The 24898-nt window shown below is 39.9% G+C and overlaps 1 protein-coding gene across 16 annotated transcripts in view; it reads right to left on the bottom strand.

Moving 5' to 3' along the window:
- Positions 1–24898, bottom strand: part of CTBP1 (C-terminal binding protein 1) — a 416082-nt gene that overhangs the window by 38696 nt on the left and 352488 nt on the right. For 9 of the 16 annotated variants that reach the window (XM_038399424.2, XM_043512676.1, XM_038399425.1 and 6 more), the window contains one exon: positions 14114–14268. In XM_038399424.2, coding sequence (XP_038255352.1) covers positions 14114–14268 — 155 coding nt within the window. Of the gene's footprint in view, positions 1–14113; positions 14269–18583; positions 18801–20563; positions 20653–24898 lie in introns of all 16 variants that reach the window. The other 7 variants (XM_038399428.2, XM_038399427.2, XM_038399426.2 and 4 more) reach the window with 2 other exon arrangements.

Raw genomic sequence — 24898 nt, 5'->3', positions numbered from 1 at the left:
ACAATGGTGCAATAGCTCTGAATAAAATCAACATTACAAAAACTATCAAGAAGCACTACCCATGTAAGCAGGACCTGATCGATCACCAAAAAAACCTGTTAGTTCGTGTTGCCTTTTTATGGTTTCAGTTTCCCAATAAAAAACTAACATCTGAATGTTGATCTCAAATATAGATCTCTGCAGTGTGTTTCACTGCCAATAATGCGCTTGCGCAATGATATAACTTTATGCTGTAAGAATCCAAACTAATGCTCACTGACTTCTGTTGATTAGTGGCACTAACTTAGACCCTAAAAACTGACACTTAATGCAAACTATATGCACATGTATACACCCCCCACAACACATATTATGTTATATATAACATTAAAAGAAAACCTGCCTTTATGCTCTCATGTTTACAATTAGTAAAGACTTAAACTTTCTGTTTCTATGGCAGCTTTTTTAAAAAACAAAAAAATACCAAAACAGTTTGCCTAAATTAAACCACTGCTTCAATCCCAGAACTACTTGACAGTACACGCAACTGCTTTATCACTGTAGTCTTAGATCATAGTGTCTTAGTACACTTTTCCCTTAGTACACGTTCTCTTGGGTTTAAAATAATAAAAAAAAAGCCCTCAGTTTTTAAGGAAAGTTCTTTTCAGACTACATAGTTTCTATGCATGGATTCACTTGTGTTTTCTATTATTAAATCTAGAATTATTTAACATTTAAACTCAATCTATTAGAAATGCAAGCTGGATTGAAACCATCTTCACTGGAAGATTCATTATGCCATGAAAGTCACTGACAGTATCATATCAACACAATGAGCATGGTCTTAAAAATATTTTAAAAAACAAACAGATGCAGAAAAGAGAAATCATCATCATAACAACCACCCGCATTTTTGAAGCACTAGTGATCCATTGCTAGTATGGTACTGAAAGGAGCAGTGAGATGTTTGCTGATAAATAACTACAAGACTCCAAAGCTGTCTGCAAGATTGATATACTGCTTCTTGGGCATGGCAGCACTTTAAGAGTTTTGACTTTTTACACTGGCAACCTGCCCTGATGCAGAGTGTTTCACAAGATCTGCAATTTTAGCACATGCAAATGTGACTGTAGCTGGAATTTAGGGGTGACTTGCTGTTGGGATACACCACCTAACACCTTTTTGTCTAATCTGACTAGATTTACTAAAATTTTCTGTAATTGTTAACAATCTTTCATTAGGGGCCTCAGCCAAAGCCCAGCTAAGTTAATTCAAAGGCTCTCATGAACTTCAGTGGGCTTTGGATCAGATCCAAGGTGAAAATTTACCTAGCAATATTGGGGACGATCCCCAATACTGTACAGCAAAAACACTGACTCCAAGCCTTCCCTGTGGGTTGGAGGGTGGTTTCCAACACTAAATTATTTTCTCACCCTTAAGGTGCCAAAAGGCTCATTTCCCCTTGAGGGACTACCACAAAACTTTTAAACATGTCATGTTTCAAAATAAGTCCACTCTTCCTTCTCCATTTTTAAAAATCATTATGCTTTCTTTGTTTGCTAATTTCTAAAGTATTTATGGCTCAAAGAAGGGCCAGCTACCACTTGGCTCATATCCTTCTAATTTTTAATCCTGCAGTAAAATTATACTACAGTATCTGTGATAAAGTAAACAACAACGATGTTACAAATGCAAGATTATGGGTTCAATGTAGAATCAAAGAGAAGAAGCTGGCGGTGGAGTAAAATGCTTTTATTCATACACAAATATAAGATAAAGAGCATATCAAAGAAAAATCTAGAGTATTCCAGATACTCAAGGAATCCATTTTGAAGCACTTGGAGGAGAGGAAAGTGATCAAGAACAGTCAACATGGATTCACCAAGTGCAAGTCATGCCTGACCAACCTGATTGCCTTAACTGGCTCTGTGGATATGGGGAAAGCGGTGGCATGATATACCTTGACTTAAGCAAAGCTTTTGATACAGTCTCCCAAAGTATTCTTGCCAGCAAGTTGAAGTATGGATTGGATGAATGGACTATAAGGTGGATAGAAAGCTGGCTAGATCATTGGGATCAACAGCTCTATGTATAGTTGGCAGCTGGTATCAAATGGAGTGTCCCAGGGGTTGGTCCTAGGGCTGGTTTTGTTCAACATCTTCATTAATGATCTGGATGATGAGATGGATTGCACACTCTGCAAGTTTATGTATGGCACTAAAGTGGGTGGGAGGCGGGGGAGGGGGGAAGAAGAGGTAGATACCCTGGAGGGTAGGTATAGGGTCCAGCGTGACCTAGACAAATTGGAGGATTGGGTCAGAAGAAATCTGATGACGTTCAACAAGGACAAGTGCAGAGTCCTGTACTTAGAATGGAAAAATCCCATGCACCGCTACAGGCTGGGGACCGACTGGCTAAGCGGCAGTTCTGCAGAAAAGGACCTGGGGAGCACAGTGGATAAGAAGCTGGATATGAGTCAACAGTATGCCCTTGTTGCCAAGAAGGCTAACCGCATATTTGGGCTTTATTAGTAGGAGCATTGCCAGCAGATCGAGGGAAGTGATTATTCATCTCTATTCAGCACTAGTGAGGTCACATCTAGAGTACTGCATCGACTTTTGGGCCTTCCACTACAGGAAGGATGTGGACAAATTGGAGAGAGTCCAGCGGAGGCCAACGAAAATGACTGGAGGTGTGGGGGACATGACTTAGGAGAAGAGGCTGAGGGAACTGGGCTTATTTAGTCTGCAGAAGAGAAGAGTGAGGGGGGATTTGATAGCAGCCTTCAACTACCTGAAGGGGGGTTCCAAAGAGGATGGAGCTCGGCTGTTCTCAGTGGTGGCAGATGATAGAACAAGGAGCAATAGTCTCAAGTTGCAGTGGGGGAGGTCTAGATTGGATATTAGGAAAAAATATTTCACTAGGAAGAAGAGAAAGCACTGGAATGGGTTACCTAGGGAGGGGGTAGAATCTCCATCCTTAGAGGTTTTTAAGGCCTGGCTTGACAAAGCCCTGGCTGGGATGTTTTAATTTGTGTTGGTCCTGCTTTGAGCAGGGGGTTGGACTAGATGACCTCCTGAGGTCTCCACCAACCCTAATCTTCTATGATTCTTTAACACAGTAGAATAATACTCGCAACATCTATTTTTTATTGTATATTTTTGAAATGTTTGCTCCACGATGAAAGCTCTCCTTTAGGATAATTTTAGCTCAACTTGTAATAAGAAACCTTGTTTTTTAAAATTTCTACATTGAAAACAATCATTACATATTTCTGAGTCCTATAAAAATGGAATTCAACTGAATGTTAACCTTTTAAACGTCTTGAGCTTTTAAATTAAACCAAAAATATGGAAATGTAACATTTTTGTAAGTGACTTTATTTTGTGCTTTTGACTGGAGCAGTGAGATGCAACAGTTGCTTTCTAATTGAATTCAGTAAGATTTTGATGCTTGGATTGTATGCTATGCGACATAATAAAAGTCTCCTTTTCAAGGGAGCATACAACTCTTATTAACTTTACTGTGAATTATGTGCATACATTATAAAGGAAAACCTGAGGCGATTTGGTTATTTAATTTTCAGCATAGCAGTCCACTTAGTCAAAAAATCCAATATTTAGTAGCCTATCTAGGTAGCAAGATATAGGATAATACATAGTTAAAAGAAAGTGAGGAAGTGTATGCAGTTTGAACTGAACCCTGAACCCCAGTCCAGAATGTAAACTTTGTTCTGACGATGTGATAAATCAGTCCTTACTGCTGCCCTCCCACCTTCCCTTCTGTGGCCTGAAAATTTGTGAGGATCACTTAATTTCCTTCTCTTTTTGCTTGGCCTAGATTGTTTTTCTAGTTTCATATCTTACATGCTCTGAGGGATTCCCTTTGGCACTACAAAAAGCACTCTGAGCTGTAGACTGTAACGCAATGATTGGGAAGCCCAAAAAGAGTAATAAAGTTAAGTTCAGGGAGTTCTAGGCACCACAAAAGCACTAGGAATCTGTTTGACTATGTAATTCTTTTAACGGGTACACAGGACACATTGTGAAAGTGAATGGTAAGAGAGGACTCAAGTGTCATGTATGCCAGAAAAGGGATATTAATGGCAAACAGAACTGAATGGGAAGGGGGATCTTGGAATTGGGAGAGACGCGACAGGTTGCAGGTCTATAGAACAGGTTGGAAGGACAGTGTACTGCAACTATGAAGAAAGAGAATATTGCATGAGCCTGGAACATAAGAATGTGAGCAATGTAGCCTTTTGTGTATGGAAGAAGAGATGGGAGAAAAGGGAAGAATGCTGAATGGCTCAGATAGGAGAGAGGGAAGCTCAGAGATTCAGGTAATGTTTTGAAAGAATCTCTGGATGATTGGAAATTTTGATAACCAAACCCAAAGTATTTTACGTTAACCCACCACAAATTATATTCAGTGAAATCCCTTACTCCAGGGACAGAGAAAACCTGGCAGCTTAATGGAGGTTGTGGTCGAATACAGGTTGAGCAGCGTTATATTTTGTACCTTTGGGAACACTTTGGGATGATTTCATGAGAGCAGAGACTACCTAAAAACCATATTTCACTGCATAAAGAAATTAGACAGTTACTGTGAATAAGAGCAATGCAAGTTGTTACAGATTTGTTTAATGAGCAATAGCTTAAAATAATTTTTACATCCGAGTGTGACTGAACTGAGTCTCCCCAACTGGATGCAAGGACTCTAGGTCCCAGTTATCTCACATTCCGTATTACTTGGTTTGAATAAAACACTGCCTTTGGCAAAAACATGCTGCTTAAGTCCACACAGTCATTGTTTAGACAAGACTTTGTTCTCTATACTGGTGAGAAAACTCAACATTTACAATAACACGCAACTCAGAAATCAAGGTTTAAGCATGCTGACTGCCTGTCTTCCCAGCAGTAGTGATCCACGATGGTTAGTGAACATGGGGTAAAAAACTGAAACAGAAAATTCCGGTGTGCTGTTCTGTCATATATATTAACAATCTCTGAAGAAACGTAATGAGTTTTCTAACCTCACATTGCAGTTGGTGCTTTAAAAAAGCCTTGGGACATGATCAGTAAATATGGAATATTTTCCAGGAGGTGTGAAGCCCCCACTACTTCACTATCCTACTGGTCCTCTCAGGCCTGCTGACAGCAATTCCAGGCCCCAAGGCCAGGGCCGTCCCCAGGGTGCGAGGCTCAGGGCGGAAGTGACGTATCCGTGGGGCCCAGAGAGGTCACCCTGATTCGCTGTACCCTAGGGACGGCTCTGCCCAGGGCAGAGCAGTCAATGGGCCCCCTAGAAAGGTCCGCCTGACATTTGGGCGGTGCTGCGCCTATGCTGGCTGGTGCCCAGGGAGCTGCTGCCGGCTGCGCTGCTGGGTGCACTCTTCGGGCACAGCCAGGGCTTCTACACGCCCGCCCAGCTGCTTTCGCTGCCGCCAGTACCACCCCGCACGCACCTAGGAGTCTTGCAACCTGCCCAGGCAATTTAAAAGGGCCAGGACTCCCAGCCGCCACTGCTGCTGCAGTAGCAGCGGCCAAGAGCCCTGGGCCTTTTTAAATCACCCAGGTTCCTGGGCAGTTGCCCCATTTGTCCCCGTCCTATCCCATCAACAGCCCTGTGTCCTCCAAAGTAGCAATCTTGGGGGTTTGCGGCCCAGCATTCTGAACATGAGATGAAGTATCAGGAATGCAGAGTTCTAATACCAGCTCACACACTTGTGGTCTTGAACAAGGCACTTCAATTCTGTACTTTAGTTTTGTTATCTGTAAAATGGGAATGAAAATACCCACCAACCTCACACCAGTGTTGTGAGGATTACTTAGATTATGTAAAGTGATCTGTTCAAGAGAAGCACTACAGAAGAATTATTTTCAATCATTACAGTTGAAAACTACTAGATTTGAAACTTTTTTCTGGTTTGAGAGGTTTTTCCTATATTAGTGTACGGGGAACAACAGGAAAATGGGTAAAGACTGGTAATGCTTGCCCACTATTTATTATTAACATCCCAAATACAGGCTCTCCTTCAATTCTGTTGCTTCTCCCTCACTATCTGCTCTAAAATCTTCCCCTCATACATTACACCTCTAATCTTCACCCTGTTCTCATAGCAGACCTTTGTGTCTTTCAAAAAACCAAGAAATATATGAAACAGAAATTCTGTTTTTATGGAGAAAAATGCTTTTTTGAGATCAGTAATTTACTCTTTTTTCCTTAGGTTTCTATCATCTCACCCTCTTCCCCCCTTTCCTCCATACCCTAAAATGGTCTGATGTAAATACTTGTTTAGTATCAGGGTATGGTAGATGACAGATGTGAAAAAAATACATATTATGAACAACAGAATAATTTAGTGGCGCAGAGTGACAGTTGTTAGTATGCCCAGAAATCTGAATTTAAAGCGTGAAACAATTATTGAACTGTTCAGAAAATCACCTGGTAATTTTCTTTATTTTAAGCCTTTGTTTTTTTAAAAAGGAAATACTGAAATATTGTGTTACATTTAAGATATAAACTTCATATGCAACATTAACTCCATCCTAATATTGTGTTGTGTGTGAATTTAGTTTTTAAACATTGTGAGAGAAATATTTTTTTGCTTGTAAAGCATCATAGCATATTATTAAATAATAATATGGATACTTTTAGAGTGTGACCCTGAGAGATGCTGAGCTCCCTCCTGTCCCACTGAAGACAATGGAAATAAAGGATGGTCAACACCACTCAGTACTGGGCTCTTAATAAGTGATACAGTTAATTTCAGTGTTCCTATAGGCAGCTACAAATTGGGATTTGTTACATAAATTCATTCTGTGATCCTGAATACTAGAAAATGCAAAATGTGAACTTTGACCTTTCCACCAGAGGTCACCAGTCTTCATCAGATTTCAGTCATTAGAGTGCCCTTTTCAAGCTATAACTTGAAACAAGTGCCCCTTTCAGCTACAATTTTGAACTTCTGAATGGTTTCAGAGTAGCAGCCGTGTTAGTCTGTATTTGCAAAAAAAAAAAAAAAAAGGAGTACTTGTGGCACCTTAGAGACTAACCAATTTATTTGAGCATAAGCTTTTGTGAGCTACAGCTCACTTCATCGGATGCATTTGGTGGAAAATACAGAGGGGAGATTGAAATACACACACAGAGAACATGAAACAATGGGTTTTTATCATACACACTATAAGGAGAGTGATCACTTAAGATAAGCCATCACCAGCAGCGGGGGGGGGGCGGGAGGAAAACCTGTCATGGTGACAAGCAAGGTAGGCTATTTCTAGCAGTTAACAAAAATATCAGAGGAACAGTGGGGGTGGGGTAGGGTGGGGGGAGAAATAACATGGGGAAATAGTTTTACTTTGTGTAATGACTCATCCATTCCCAGTCTCTATTCAAGCCTAAGTTAATTGTATCCAGTTTGCAAATTAATTCCAATTCAGCAGTCTCTCGTTGGAGTCTGTTTTTGAAGCTTTTTTGTTGAAGGATAGCCACTCTTAGGTCTGTGATCGAGTGACCAGAGAGATTGAAGTGTTCTCCAACTGGTTTTTGAATGTTATAATTCTTGACGTCTGATTTGTGTCCATTTATTCTTTTACGTAGAGACTGTCCAGTTTGGCCAATGTACATGGCAGAGGGGCATTGCTGGCACATGATGGCATATATCACATTGGTAGATGCGCAGGTGAACGAGCCTCTGATAGTGTGGCTGATGTGATTAGGCCCTATGATGGTGTCCCCTGAATAGATATGTGGACAGAGTTGGCAACGGGCTTTGTTGCAAGGATAGGTTCCTGGGTTAGTGGTTCTGTTGTGCTGTGTGTGGTTGCTGGTGAGTATTTGCTTCAGATTGGGGGGCTGTCTGTAAGCAAGGACTGGCCTGTTTCCCAAGGTCTGTGAGAGTGATGGGTCGTCCTTCAGGATAGGTTGTAGATCCTTGATGATGCGTTGGAGAGGTTTTAGTTGGGGGCTGAAGGTGATGGCTAGTGGCGTTCTGTTATTTTCTTTGTTGGGCCTGTCCTGTAGTAGGTGACTTCTGGGTACTCTTCTGGCTCTGTCAATCTGTTTCTTCACTTCAGCAGGTGGGTAGTGTAGTTGTAGGAATGCATGATAGAGATCTTATAGGTGTTTGTCTCTGTCTGAGGGGTTGGAGCAAATGCGGTTATATCGTAGAGCTTGGCTGTAGACAATGGATCATGTGGTATGATCTGTATGAAAGCTAGAGGCATGTAGGTAGGAATAGCGGTCAGTAGGTTTCTGATATAGGGTGGTGTTTATGTGACCATCGCTTATTAGCAACGTAATGGCCAGAAAGTGGATCTCTTGTGTGGACTGGTCCAGGCTGAGGTTGATGGTGGGATGGAAATTGTTCAAATCCTGGTGGAATTCCTCAAGGGCTTCTTTTCCATGGGTCCAGATGATGAAGATGTCATCAGTGTAGCGCAAGTAGAGTAGGGGCATTAGGAGACGAGAGCTGAGGAAGCGTTGTTCTAAGTCAGCCATAAAAATGTTGGCATACTGTGGGGCCATGCGGGTACCCATCGCAGTGCTGCTCATTTGAAGGTATACATTGTCCCCAAATGTGAAATAGTTATGGGTGAGGACAAAGTCAAAGTTCAGCCACCAGGTTAGCCGTGACAGTATCGGGGATACTGTTCCTGACGGCTTGTAGTCCATCTTTGTGTGGAATATTGGTGTAGAGGGCTTCTACATCCATAGTGGCCAGGATGGTGTTTTTAGGAAAATCACCAATGGATTGTAGTTTCCTCAGGAAGTCAGTGGTGTCTCGAAGATAGCTGGGAGTGCTGGTAACGTAGGGCCTGAGGAGGGAGTCTACGTAGCCAGACAATCCTGCTGTCAGGGTGCCAATGCCTGAGATGATGGGGCGTCCAGGATTTCCAGGTTTATGGATCTTGAGTAGCAGATAGAATACCCCAGGTCGGGGTTCCAGGGGTGTGTCTGTGCAGATTTGTTCTTGTGCTTTTTCAGGGAGTTTCTTGAGCAAATGCTGTAGTTTCTTTTGGTAACTCTCAGTGGGATCAGAGGCTAATGGCTTGTAGAAAGTGGTGTTGGAGAGCTGCCTAGTAGCCTCTTGTTCATACTCTGACCTATTCATGATGACGACAGCACCTCCTTTGTCAGCCTTTTTGATTATGATGTCAGAGTTGTTTCTGAGGCTGTGGATGGCATTGTGTTCTGCATGGCTGAGGTTATGGGGCAAGCGACGCTGCTTTTCCACAATTTCAGCTCGTGCACGTCGGCGGAAGCACTCTGTGTAGAAGTCCAGTCTGCTGTTTCGACCTTCAGGAGGAGTCCACCCAGAATCCTTCTTTTTGTCGTGTTGGCAGGAAGGTCTTTGTGGGTTAATATGTTGGTCAGAGGTGTGTTGGAAATATTCTTTGAGTCTAAGACGTCGAAAATAGGATTCTAGGTCACCACAGAACTGTATCATGTTCGTGGGGGTGGAGGAGCAAAAGGAGAGGCCCCGAGATAGAACAGATTCTTCTGCTGGGCTAAGAGTATAGTTGGATAGATTAACAATATTGCTGGGTGGGTTAAGGGAACCACTGTTGTGGCCCCTTGTGGCATATAGTAGTTTAGATAGCTTAGTGTCCTTTTTCTTTTGTAGAGAAGCAAAGTGTGTGATGTAGATGGCTTGTCTAGTTTTTGTAAAGTCCAGCCACGAGGAAGTTTGTGTGGAAGGTTGGTTCTTTATGAGAGTATCCAGTTTTGAGAGCTCATTCTTAAATCTTTCCCTGTTTGCTGTAGAGGATGTTGATCAGGTGGTTCCGCAGTTTCTTTGAGAGCGTGTGGCACAAGCTGTCAGCATAGTCTGTGTGGTATGTAGATTGTAATGGATTTTTTACCTTCAGTCCTTTTGGTATGATGTCCATCTGTTTGCATTTGGAGAGGAAGATGATGTCTGTCTGTATCTGTGCGAGTTTTTTCATGAAGTTGACAGATTTCCACTCTATACAGCTAAATTCAGTGCCTTGCATAATGACAGGTTTCAGAGTAGCAGCCGTGTTTGTCTGAATTCACAAAAAGAAAAGGAGTACTTGTGGCACCTTAGAGACTAACAAATTTATTTGAGCATAAGCTTACGTGAGCATAAGCTTATGCTCAAATAAGCTTGTTAGTCTCTAAGGTGCCACAAGTACTCCTTTTCTTTTTGCGAACTTCTGAAGGCTCATTCTGGCTGGACCATGGATTAGAACAAATACATTTGATATGTCTCTGAAACATCATCAGTCTAACAATTTATACAAATTATATTAATTTCTTCCATGTGGTGTTTTTGTTGGGTAGGATACTTCCAATTTGGAGAAATTAAGGGCATTATAGGTCAATGATTCTATTGAGTGGACTTTAGTTAAGAAATCATTTGAAGGTACGAGGGCAGCAGGTGCCAACATAAACAACCACGTCCACCTGAAGGGTGCACTGCAGTTATCTAGAAAAAAAATGAACTCTAAAGAATAGTTATGTTATTTGCCTATAACATCTCCTCCTAGCTCCTTATCAATTGGATCCAGCTATTACCCATATTAACTTCCTATGAAGATGGCTTGATGTAGGACACAAAAATGAGGAGTTTAGAACTTTTTAAGGACAATTTAAAATAAATTTAAAGCAATATGCATTTAATTATGTTTTAAGTATGGATGTAAATGAAAATAGAAAACCCCCAAACTTGGTCAGGTTAATGTATATTTTAAATTAAGAAATAAGAAATGGCCTTATGCGTGTCACAATTAATCTCTTAGATCCTTAAAAAATAAAATTTAGAAATGTAAACACATTTTAAATATTTATGGATGATGATTTATTCTTCTGCATTTCTCTCAAATCATCCAAAGACGACAGAATGGTAAATTTCATATTTGTTTCTAGTAGTTTCCAGGCAATTACACTTTTAGGTTCTCATGTACTTGCATCGCGTTGAAATGTCTGAATTGCTAACACTACATGGAAATATTTATTTGTTTCAATAGGAAGTAAAAAGAATCATGACATCATTTCTGTTTGTCTTAGGTTGTTATAAAATGTGATTATTGTTGCAAAAAGCTTATTACAAAACCTAAATTTTGGGACATATTTAAGTTGATACTGTCCCATTTCTTCCAAAACATCATTGATTCTGCAAAAGGAGGGGGGGGGGGAGAGAGAGAGTACGTACACTAAAGGCCTAATCCAATGACCACTCAAGTAAATAGAAAAACTCCCATTGACTTTAATGGGCATTGGTCAGGACTAAAAATTCACCAGCTTAGACCCTTAACTTATAATTTATAATCTTTTATTAAAAGATAGTATACTTCTGGAGGAGCTATTTTTTTTTTTTTAAAAGCAGCTTCTACTCTGTGGGAAATCAACTGCATATTGAAAAAAGGACATTCAGAAAAATGAAATGGAGTCTACTTTTTAGAGTGAGAAATTTATTTCTCTTTCTTCTCTACATATTAAGATTCCTTTATATCTCGAAATTAATAAATAAAAATTAAAAAATCAATGGGAACTGAGTCAGAGGAACTAAGACAACATTGATAGTGCAGGAAAACAATATTTAAGATAATTCTTGATAATGATTCTGACAACAGTGGACTATGGTACAATGACTTTTAAAAGCAAGACAGGAAGTCCAAGAATCCACAACAGAGAGGAACTATTTATAGAACTTGAGGAGTATGTAGCCATTCCTCTGTTGAACATTTCCATAAGGAAAAAAAGAACATTTCCCATAAACATGATAAGAATGAGTAATACAAGTCTGCACTGTTGATAAGACATAAAAAATCCTTTAGACTTCTCTTTATATAGTAGCAAAACAGCTAGTACACTATGTTTAAGGATATCATCAAGCTTTCCTTTATAAATTCTAATTTTCAAGAGTTTAAAACAACAAAAATGATTTTTTGGATAGAATTCTGATTGCCAAAGAAATAATGAGCACAACAGTTGGTTGATTTGATTATACCAGAAAGGCACTGCATAAAATAGGAGTCATTCACTTAGTAACTGAAAGGAAACGATTATTATTTGTACTTTCAAGAGCTGTCTTTAACATACAGCCATCTGAAGGAGGATTAGGTCTTTCCGACATAAAAATGCTTGCCTTTTAAAGGTTTATCAGTGCTATATTTTGTAAGAATGTAGAGCAAATAAAGTTAATATTTCAGTTATTGTTTCAGTTTCTGTCTAACATTTGGAAAAAAAAAGCCATTAACTGTCACATGCCTAAATATTACAATAATTGGACAGGGACAAGACCAATAATATATTTGCAGAGGTGCAAGAACATTAGCTCAGTTCAATGCACAGACTAAATCCCTAACATTTGGGACATATTCAGCTCTGTATTCACATACCTCCATCTGCACCAGGAAGCTCACTGCAGCAGACACAGAAACACTTGTTTAGCTGCGCCTACCTGGTCTGTCCATCTAGTTAGCATCTGAGCCTGCACTAGCCTGCCATTATACCTCCTTCTGATCTTCTGGGAGCAACGAGGGAAGACATCCTTGTGGGGTGAATCCCTGTTTCCCCATCTAGTTCTCCTCTGCTACCACGCTCATTATACATGGTACTGATTTTTGGTAGCTGGAAGATAAGGTTTCCTTAGTTCCCAATTTGGCAATATTGGGCATCTGCAGCCCTTGTCTGTTAGTGAGGAGCAAGAGTAGCAGGGTTTTCCCCATCCTATTGCTCCTGAAATATGGGAGTGAGGTGTTCTCCTCCCCTAGAAAATGCAAGGGAGCTTGGGTGGGGAGCAGGCCTTACCATGACATCAGTCCCCCAAGAGGGAATACAGGCATACAAGCCAGCTGACAGCCCTAGATAACTGTCTCTTAACCCTGGAAGGCCTCCCCTCCCCAGGCTGTTTCACAGGTTCTTGAACTTTTGGGGGAGTCCAGTGAAGTGGCTGATAGGAATGCCTAAATCGGAATAGCAGCTTATTCACCAACCCCAATACTAATGAACCTTTTGCTAAAATTTGTTTCAGCAATTATTTACTGCAGTTTAAGTTCTCAGTGCATGAGGCACTCACCCAAAGCTTGAGGGACTTATAGCTGAGAGGAGAATCTTTATTGCTCTGTAAGTTCTCAGTTTATATGCTATAATACTAATATTTACAATATACATACTGTTTCTCAGCTACTGTAATTCTCTCTATGAATGAAATTCTACTACACCTCTACCCAGATATAACACGGTCCTCGGGAGCCAAAAAATCTTACCACTTTATAGGTGAAACCGTGTTATATCGGGGTAGAGGGATTAGAGTATACAAAGAAATAATGTGCTTTGAAATTTTACGAGGAAAGATATTTTTATTCCTTTAGAATAAAAATGTTTGTAAACTTGAAAAATAAATCATTTTTGTTAGTAGGGGCAGAGGGTCTCGGGTGGGGGCACGGGAGGGAGGCAGGAGCTGAGCGAAGCAGCAGCTGCAGCAAAACTGCCCAGCCCGGCAGAGAGGCCAGGGAGCGGGAGTCGTGGAGCTGTGGCCGGGGCTGCAACACGGACCCGCTCCCTCCAGTCATAGGCACTCAGGCTGGGGCATGAACTTCCAGCCATGAGCCTCCCCCACTTCCACCCCCTGGGTTGCTGCAGCCTGGCTGAGCCCCGCCGCACTGCCCCTGCACGTCTGAATCGACCCGTTGCCCTTCCTCCCGTGGCCCCATTATCCAACTCCTCGGCCCCGGCCTGTCACCCTTACTTAACATGCCGCTCAGAGCGGCGTGTGGGAGCCAGACACGCTGATGCACTGATCCACCGGAGCACGCAGCCCCATCCCCCAGAGTGCTGCTTTACCGCATTATATCCGAATTCACATTATATCAGACCACATTATATTGGAGTAGAGGTGTATATGTAGTGGATGAACACAAGGCCAATATCCCATCTAAGGCACAGTGCCCAGGTCTATATTTCTCTGTGTTTGAATAAAGGTATTATTCTCTCTGTTTTCCCTCTATATGAAGTTTGCCTAATTCCTGACCAATTTGGGTATCTTTTCGACTGTTAACCAAAATACTGTCACTTACATAATAATGTACAATGTTCTCTTGTAACTGTAAAAAGGCTTATATTATACTTGCCAACCAGGAGTATGATTGAAATGTTTTACCTTTTCATGAATTTCTTGTGTGGACTGAGCATCACAAAATGCCACCGTGGCTACATCCTTCAGAATAGGCATTTCTACTGTACAATCCCTGCCATCCAGCAAAGCTACCAAAGGGCGTGGGTGCATGGGCCCATTCATGATCGGAGGTCGAATGCCTACAATGAAATAGTGAAACAGTATTATTTATAAATCAAGAAGATGCATTTTTCAAAAACGAATTAAAGTTAACCTCTATATTTGTATGATAGCAAAGAAACATTTCAAGAGATAAAAGCCAGTAAATTAGGAACCAACTTGTTCTCAGCAGCAAGCAATAAAAACAAGAAAATGCTGGGAAGCAGACACTTGACAGGTTTGCGTTGCTACATTCTGAAACCATTGAGTAAAAGTACTATAGCAGCCTCAAGATCCTAGACCCTGAACTGCAAAAGACTGAAAACAACAAGGAAACAGTCATTTGCTAAAGACAGGACCTCACTTGCACAACTGAGTAGCATCTGTACAAAGCTTGCGTCAGGTGTCACTGACAGGATTTCACCAACTCTGAAATCTCAAAATAGCACAACAAAAATATTCTGCAGGCAGGTGAGAGTGAAATTTATAGAATAATGTAACATGCATTCAGTACACTGAGCATTCAGTTTATGATTACAGATAACAATCTGCCGAGACTGAAATCACACTGAGAAATAATTAATGCAATCCTGTGTGATTTGCTGAAGAGCCAGTGTAAAAGTTCATAATGCTGACCTAAAGAGTTCTCTTTTAAAATTTATGAATTTTGTAAAATTCTTCTTTGAGCTTTGTCAAAATTGATGCATCAGTACTTGGTTTTTTCCCTAAAAACAAAACCAAGAGCAGCACTTAGGAACAACAGTATGATAAAGAAATACACATATTGAGTGGTGGGGGAAAGAATGAGTTAAGGATGCAGGCTTTATTTTCAAGATTCCAACATGCTAGAAATGAAAACATATTTAAGAAACATCATGAAAATACCTTGAGTATCTTTGGCATAGAAATTATAAGTATGCGAACCTAATTGAGGAAAGATTCCTGTAACCTTCAATAATATTAAATCATTACATTTATAGGAAAATGACTCTCTCAAAGAGACAATGAAAAATGAATACAAGAGGTAGGGAATACTGTAGTCTTTTCCACTACAGTACATACAGTTTGAACTACTGCAAGAGAAGCAGTCTTAAAATTCCTCATGTATCCATTATAATTTCTATACGTGTTGTAGTATGAATTTTATACGCTTTGCATTCGCTAAATAATTAGTCTTAAAGCTAATGCAAGAGAGCAAGGGGGGGGGATGAGGGTCCCTGCCCCCTGCACAGGTTCCTTGTTTCATGGCGCAGAGTGTGGGGGGCTGAGCAGCCTCTGTGGGACTGCTACTCTGTCTACTGTGCAGGTGAGTGGAGAACAGGGGGAGCCCTGACTATCCCATGGAAAGTTGCTGGCCAAAAAAAAACTGAGTTGCTGTGGAGGGAGATCTACCACTGGCCCATACTAATAGTGGATTACTTCCCCACTAGAGCTGAAGTGCGGAATGGGAGTAGGGGAACCATTAAACCAATAGTGACTCAGTCACAATTCTTCTCTGGTCTGTTCCTGCGGAAGCGTGGCTACTTGTTGCCCCTTACTCGGCAAATTGTAAATATACAGTCTAGTCTTACAGTATGATTTCATATTTAAGCCATTTACTTGCTCAAAAGAGTATTTTGGTGAAAAAAAGTATTAAAGTCAGCAAAATTTAAATCTGCTTAATACTCTTTCCAATTATTCCTATAGTCATGCTTTTTCAGATGGCACAAAATCTCCTGAGAGGCATCTAGAAATAACTCTTGGCTTCAATTTAAATATTACTAGATAATTTTGTCCTCTTTTCAAAAGCAAACAGCAGCAGCAGCAGGATCTCTCAAACTTAAAGCAGGAGGACAATGGATTTTTACAAACCCCTTGTATCTGGTCCCACCTAAATCTGTTTGGCCCCATTGCCTTCCCAACAGACTGGTCATGCCAACGGAGTTATATGATTACATGGCCGTCCAACATCTTGACAAATGAAAGGAGGTGTGACAAAGTTGGTCTGATAGTGGTGCTTAGCAATGGTATGGGAAAAGAAAATGGAGTAGCAATGGCGCTCTGTGGATGAAATGCTCATGAAAACCCTTCTCTCTCAAGAAAGGACCAAGCATATCAATTTTCATTATCGATTACAGTGGGTCTCCTCCTTGGTAAGACAGCAGGGTTCTATTTAGTGATATTTCTGGCACACACCACCAAGAATTTCAGAATTTCAATATACATATACTTGGATCAGCTTCAAAAATTAAGTATGATTGAAACAAAATGTAGAGCTTTTTTTTTTGGCTCTTCTTGAAACAGATATCTAGGACAGCCTAATAGACATTTGCACCATCCTCAAAGGACCATGCGTTATCCTTGATATTGGTACTATTTTCTTATAAATACATCATACGCTAGTGCATGACACAGAACATGACCACCACACAAATATGCAACTTAACACCAGAAATTTACTTCCACTACCCTGACAACTACTGAGCCTTTTCAATGGGAACTTCACTGAAAGCCCCCACTGTAAATTCACCTTGAACTTTGCCATGATTTCAAAGTAAAGTAACTTACAGAATCCCTGCTGGTATCCTGATATGTAACCCAAGTGTAACAAAGCACAATTACACTTTGAAAATTAACTGTAAAAATAGTAATTCTGGGATTCCAGGTTTATTGCCTCTCTTATCAACAGGTCACGTAACAAGTAAAAGATGTTTTTTCTAACCACCAGTCCAGCAAACCTAGCCTGGGTCCGAGAGACAAATTGGCTTCTTTTTGGCTCATGCCTCATCACCAGTAATAAAGATACTTGCAACTGGAACTTTGGACCAAAACTACAGATGACGAACAAGCCAATATATATAACTCAGAGGAGCCCTCAAACTTATGTCTCTCTCCCCAACAGAAGCTGGTCCAATAGAAGATATTATCCCATCCACCTTGTCTCTCTAATAGTTTTGCAACACTAACATAAAAGTAATAACATTTATTTTTTGTCAGTAGGACAGCAGATATGACTCTGAATAAACACAGAGTGCAGAATGGTTGAGTAAGAAAATGCCACTTTTACAATCACTTTCCAGACAAAGCCAATCTTAGAGTTCACAAAATACTGAACTGTATTCAAAAGGGGATCATTAAAAAATACACGAGGCCTGGTTCTGTTTTCATTTATGTCAGTGTAACTCCATGGATTGTAACTGAGTTACACCTGACAGGTTTCAAAATGGTATCTGTGTTATTCAGTATCAGCAAAAAGAACGACGAGTACTTGTGGCATCTTAGAGACTAACAAATTTATTTGAGCATAAGTTTTCGTAGGCTAAAACCCACTTCATTGGAGGCATGCAGTGGAAAATACAGTAGGAAGATATATATATACACACACACACACACACACACACACACAGAGAGAACATGAAAATATGGGTGTTGCCATACCCACTATAACGAGAATGATCAGTTAAGGTAAGCTATTATCAGCAGGAGAAAAAAAAAAAAAACCTTTTGTAGTGCGCCTCTTTAACATTGGCATAAGTGATGCATCAGACTCAGGCCCAAGATATAAAAGGAAAGGTAACAAAATAACAAAGTACACTTCTACTTTACAAAACTTCAGATTGGGTGTAGCCAGTAGTCCCCTCAGAATTTAAGCCTAACCAGTGACTTTGACCATGAACACCCAGCTAATCCTTTGTTTGCCAAAGTGCTCCCTAAACTGGCTAGATTTTCTGTTACACAACTTCTCAGCATAAACACCATATAACTGAACTATGGACAATAACTCAACACTTAAGTGAATTCACAGTAATTTCATCTCAATGGCAGTAACCATTTGAAGTTTACATTTGAAAAACATGGTTTCACTATGAATCAGAGTCTTCTGAACAAGAAACCATTTCTTCCACCATTTGGGTGCAGTCTGTCTATTTCTTATCAAGAAATGTCCTGGTGTGCCATGTGTCTGGTCTCTGCAGCAAGCCCTCAGAGTGGCAGGATAAAGAAATGTGTAATTAAGAGCAATATTTTCCATGCTTGTATTAAAATAAAACATGCAACTTAATGCCAAAAAGAGAGTAACTTTAATGTGGATAAAATGGGATTTTTCAACCACAAATTCTAAACTCAGATTTAAGAGCCAATTTTGCTTGGTTGGCTTTTCCAGGTATATCATAGAATATCAGGGTTGGAAGGGACCTCCGGAGGTCATCTAGTCCAACCCCCTGCTCAAAGCAGGGCCAATCCCCAACTAAATCATAATATAGGTAGAAGAAGAATTTTCAAACCCTCTACACCAGATCACAGCAGCTTCACAATGTAGTATCAAAAAAAAAAAAAATCTCAGTTTATCCTAACTCCAAACTTTCAACCCCTACCAACCTGACATTTTTTAATCTGAGCTTGATTTCCAGGATCATGAATTCGATTTCTCAATGCTTTACAATCTTCAGTATTCTCAGGGAAAATAGCATCCTGTCACTTGATCCTCATTTCCATGTCTTTAACTTTTCTTGCAGTCTCCTGTAATCTTGAACCAAAGCTTTTAAACTTCTTATCCACTGCAACCTCTGTAGCCTGGATCGTGTTCAAATTTTTACTAAAAATTAAACACAAAAAATACATTAAAACAACATTAAGGGTCTGACTCATACTCACAAAAGTGAGGAAATTCAAAGTTGAAGCTTCTCACTGCATCCTTACTTTTCCCCCTTTTACTGCTAGTTTTCCAGCACACCTGCTGTGAGCTGCCATCATCCATTAACATTCCACTGAAATCAATGGAATGTTAAGACATACATGGAACATTCAGCAGCACAGCAGGTGCACGCACTATAAATGGACATACCTGGAATGTTCAGAGCCACCATGTGATAAACTTTTTGCCTAGGTGTTGTAGGGTTCTGAGGACAGTTTGTGATCTCTTGTACCATACGGTGCTGGAAAAGCCAGACACAGTGTGCATTAAAGATGGAGTGAGAAGACTTAACTCTGAATTTGCTGGTTTTGGTGGTATAAGTCAGGCCCTTAATGTTATCTAAATGTATTTAACAAAAAAAAAAAAAAAATCTTCTGCTAACAGCTCTAAATTCAACAGGCCTCATTTCAGCAATCACTGACAAGTCTGTCTTGTCAATACATAAAATTGAGGCCTAAGTTTCAGCACCACTACAAGGCAATTGTATCAACAACTGTTCATGTTTTACTGAAATGAAAGATAAATAATACCACAGTACAATATGCGTACCCATGCACAGTAGCTACACATGTGAAGAGTAACTATTACATATGGACACACAACAGTGCCTTTTAGGACTGAATATTAGGATAATTATTAAAAAAAACCAAAACACACATTCAAATCTAGTGTGAAACCAGTTTTCAGTTACAGAATCAGACACAAGGTGAACCTAATACACAAGCAATGCGAGTAGTTTCAGAGTAGCAGCCGTGTTAGTCTGTATTCGCAAAAAGAAAAGGAGTACTTGTGGCACCTTAGAGACTAACAAATTTATTAGAGCATAAGCTTTCGTGAGCTACAGCTCACTTCATCAAAATGCATCCGATGAAGTGAGCTGTAGCTCACGAAAGCTTATGCTCATATAAATTTGTTAATCTCTAAAGGTGCCACAAATACTCCTTTTCTTTAAGCAATGTGAGTGATTGCTTGGGTCTTCACACAGACTTGGGGATTAATGCCTGATCACCTGCTCTGGCACCAAGTTTGGAGAGGAAGGCATCTCATGCCCAATTCCCCTCATTCCTCTAGTAGTTGTGCCCTACAAATCATCCATCCAGCCCTTACATGAATCCACAGCATTTATTTTTCTTATTCTCTGGTAACTTAAATGGATAAGCCACCCAAATTTGTTAAACAAAAATCCCAACACACACACACACACACACACACACACACACCATTATTCCTGAACTAAGACCTTGTACACCAATTTTCAGCTAGGGCTTTTTGGCGAAATAAAATGAAAGGTAGACGTAAACACTGATGCTAAAATTAAAAATTCTCTGGGTCCTTAACAGACCATCTGTATTTTAGTCACTGATCCTTTATTTTAAGCACTTTCTCACCAACTATCATATAAAAAAAACCTGTAAGTAAAGTAGTCAGATTACACAAATAAAGGGAGAAGTCTAATCAGGCTATCATTTGCAGCCATTCATTGGTGTTTAAAAACAACATAGAAGAAAAACAGCTATTAAGATTAACAATATTATTTTTACATTTGTCTGCCATTGCTTAATGTAACACTACAAGAATCATTAATTTTTGTCAAATAAAGCATCAATGTTAAAATGAAAGGGAAAGGGACACTGTCAGGTTTGTAGGCCTGAAATTTGACCTACCTTTCATTTTCTTATATCTGTTTGCAAAGTCCATGTAATTCTTTAAATGTGTTTTTCTTTTTTCAAAACAAACGCTTCAATTCTTTTTTCTGAAAAATATATCAATGCCAAAAAGCACAACACTCATGAGTAACCCTATAACAACAAACCAGAATGCAAGTGAAAAGGGGAGCGGGGAGGACACTGGGAAGGAGAGTTTTAATTTTCAAGAGTCCAGGGGGATATGATGAATAAGTAAAACAATTATTTTATTATGAAAACTCCCTTGATAATGTCCTTTTAAAAGAATGTTTCCTATTACACTTGTCTTTTAAAATGGCAAAGTGGTTTTAATTTTAAACAATAAAACACAAACCATTGAACTCCCTCCTCCCCCGCATTCAATTAATAGTTAAAGAACACCACACTACCAAGACATGCTGGGCAGCCAAGTAACTCTTGAGCTTGTATCTGTAACCTGTGCACCTAGTTCCCTATTCCCTTTGGTTTCATCTCACTTTTTTCCATCTAAATTTTAAATGCTTAAGGATAGGGAATGTGTCTCTTATTTTTCTCAAAAAGAAAAGGAGTACTTGTGGCACCTTAGAGACTAACAAATTTATTAGAGCATAAGCTTTCGTGAGCTACAGCTCACTTCATCGGATGCATTTACAGATTTCCACTCTATACGGCTAAATTCAGTGCCTTGCATAATGACAGGTTTCAGAGTAGTAGCCATGTTAGTCTGTATTCGCAAAAAGAAAAGGAGTACTTATGGCACCTTAGAAACTACACAAATTTATTAGAGCATAAGCTTTTGTGAAAGCTTATGCTCTAATAAATTTGTTTAGTCTCTAAGGTGCCACAAGTACTCCTTTTCTTTTTGCGAATACAGACTAACACGGCTACTACTCTGAAACCCGTCTTATTTTTCTGTGAGACATCTAGAAGACTTTTGGGCTTTATAATAACAAAACCCTTGGTAAAGTCATTACTTTCCTTAATTAATCTAAAACAAAAATACATCTTATAATATGACTACAAAGTTCTCATAAATTAGGTTTGCTAATACACTATTAGTCTTAAAATTAGTAGAAAAATACCAAATTTTACAATCCTCATTTGTGGTCTTGCAAGACTAACTTGTAGGAAAATTAGAAATTTTGGAATTTATTTTGGAGCCACATCACTATGTGTTTGTGGGACATGTTCTTACATGATCCTGTTTCATTCTGGTAAACCAAATTCTGAGAAGAGGTAAATGGCAATGTACTTACAAATTACATATTGCCTGTAAACTGGTCAAAGAACTGGTTGTAAGAAAGAAAGAAGCAAAGTAGACTACCATGCACCATACTGATATTCAGTGATATGTAAAGTGCATGGAATTTACATACTATGAAATCATGGCCCAGTTGAAATTAATGGCAAAACTCCCATTGATTTCAGAAGGGCCAGGATTTCACCCTCAGGGGCAAGAAAGGAGATTTATCAAGGAAAGTAGCAAATAGAAATGCGTAAGAGGAGGCAGTATGAACCCCACAAATTTCCACTAGCTGGCAGACGAACTCTTCATTTCATTTCACTGGAAGTTCGGAGATGTAACTGATATATAGGAACATAAGGGCCAGATACGAAGTTTACTGAAATGGACGGAAAGAATTCCATTCACGTCAATGGGGTTTGGGTCCACCCCTAGAAATGCAGATGCAGCAAACTACTTAAGCACTTGCTTCACTTTAACCATGTGAGTAAGTCCCCCTGAAGCCAATGGGGCTACTCATGTGCTTAATATAAAACACATGCTGAAGTACTTTGATGGAGCAGCGCCTAGGTCAGGAGTAACCATGATCTATGGGTATGAATGCACTCTGCTTTCTGTTTACCAAATCTGGGTAAAAATAAAGTAATTTTTTTAAAAACGTAACAGACCTAAAAGGTGCGGTTTCTGGATCAGCGCTCACCTGATGATGTACAAAGCAGTCACACAAACTTGTCCTACATCCTCTTGTTAATTGTTTTGCCCGATACACACCCCATTCCTTCTCATTGGTATGTATATTACATTCGTTTACCACACCCAATTAATGTCACATTGGTTCAAATTACATTACCACTTACACCCAATATATGGCCAATGCCACCAAAATGTATGTCATTGCAATATTTGGCCCAGTGATTTCCATAGGATTGAGATTCACATACACCACAGCTGGATTTTGCCAGTGAGAGGAAGTTCCACCAGCACTCAGTCAGGCAGTGTTACACCAGGAAGATGCAAAGGATACAATGACAGGACACTATGTGACTACATGATACATTTTTCCTGTTGGACAAATCCAAACAAGACGACTCAGTAGCCCTTCTTAAATAGACAATATTTCCACACAGTTACCAAACAACAGTGGTTGTGTCACTATGGACACAAAGTCTTCATGCAAACTTGTTAAAGGGTATAAAAATAAATAATTCCAACTGCTCAACATATTTTGCAGCTCATAAGCAGAAGTAGTGGTTACGTAAATAGGAACAAAATAATTGCCTGACAAAATATTCTATTCATTAAACATTTACTTCAAACAGCCACATGAAATCTGGGCTGGCATCACCTTCACATCTGTCACCAAAAATCACACGTTAATGTCTCTGTGCTAGGTACACTATAATGATATGCCCAATGTTAACTTGAGCTTTTCAAAACAAACCTTGAAACAATATGAATCACACCTTTGTACTGTCAAATTAATGAATGGCAATAACACAATGTGTGACCGAAGAGAATGTTTTAATTGTATATCATGATGAAATAACCCAACACACTCAGAAACAATTACATGAAAGAGACTGTATCAAAAATAGTAATAAAAGCACAGTAAACCAGCTAACTATAGTGTATGCTGAGTGCCAACATTCTGGAACTGCCATTTTGACATGACAGGAACTTAAAAGCAGGCCTCATAAAAGCAAAACTATTTCAAGGACAGAGCTTTTCATGGACATGCAGGTTCAATGCCAATGCACAGTAAAGACTTTGTTAGGTGTTATCACTGACGTGAAAAGAGAAGGAGGGAAGAGAAGGACATTAGAGACTTTTGATATTTGTTATTTTGAGAGGTTGGATATTTGCAATAATGGCAAGAATAAGGTATTCAACTCATGAAACTGAAGCTTTCTACATTTGTGGCCGTTGCCTCACTAAACTATAGATTCATAGACCACAAGGGACCATTGTGATCACCTAGTCCAGGGGTCTCAAACACATGACCTGTGGAGTTATTTGCTGCGGCCCGCCAAGCTCCCCACTCCCCCCGGAGTTATTTCCTGTGGCTGCCAAGCTCCCCTCACACGCCGCCCCCTCTTCCTCCCACCCCCCAGCAGACTGTGTCCCTGCTCCTCTGCCTAGCTCCAGGCTCTTAGGGCTTTCCAAGAGGGAGGGGGGAGCCGTGCACCCAGGGGAGGAGGCAGAGAAGAGGTGGGACAGGGGTGGGGATTTGGTTGGAATAGGGGCATGGAGCAGGCAGAGTTGGGGTGGGGACTTCGGGGAAGGGGTGGAGTGGGGGCGGGGCTGAGCTTTTGTATCTATCTGAAAAGGTGCCAGTGACGTGGCCCTCGTAGTGATTTGAGTTTGAGATCCCTGACCTAGTCTGACCTCCTGCATAATGCAGGCAATGGCATTTCCCCTAGAACTAGCAACATATCTACTCTACAACTGGAGCTTTTACTTCCTTAAGCCCCCAAAAAACTTTCCAATCAACCTGATGGAAAAAGATAGACTTATGAAAGCACTTTCTGTTCCAAAGTCACAACTAAGTTTCCTATGTACATTACATGGGTCCCACCTCTTTTCTCCCTTCATGCTTAGATTTAATAAACTATTAGGATCGAGAGCAGAGGTTCTCAAACTGATGGTCGGGACCCCTCAAGGAGTCACGAGGTTATTACACTGGGGGGGGGGGGTCACAAGCAGTCAGCTTCCATCCTGAAGCTTTGCCTCCAGCGTTTATAATGGTATTAAATATATAAAAAGTATTTTTAATTTATACGAGGGGTCATAGTCAGAGACTTGCTATGTGAAAGGCGTCACCAGTACAAAAGTTTGTGACCCACTGATCCAGAGGAAGACAGAAAAAACAAGTTGCCTGTTCATTTTAATAATTATTAGTCAAGCGATTAAAAAAATTAATTGTGATTAATCGCACTGTTAAACAATAATAGAATACCATTTATTTAAATATTTTTGGATGTTTTCTACATTTTCAAATATATTGATTTCAATTACAACACAGAATACAATGTGTACAGTGCTCACTTTATATTTATTTTTGATTACAAATATTTACATGGTAAAAAAACAAA

Source organism: Dermochelys coriacea, chromosome 4, assembly GCF_009764565.3.
Source record: "Dermochelys coriacea isolate rDerCor1 chromosome 4, rDerCor1.pri.v4, whole genome shotgun sequence".
Lineage (NCBI taxonomy): Eukaryota > Metazoa > Chordata > Testudines > Dermochelyidae > Dermochelys > Dermochelys coriacea.
The sequence above is the reverse complement of the archived record's forward strand: the minus strand, read 5'-3'. Positions and strand labels throughout refer to the sequence as shown.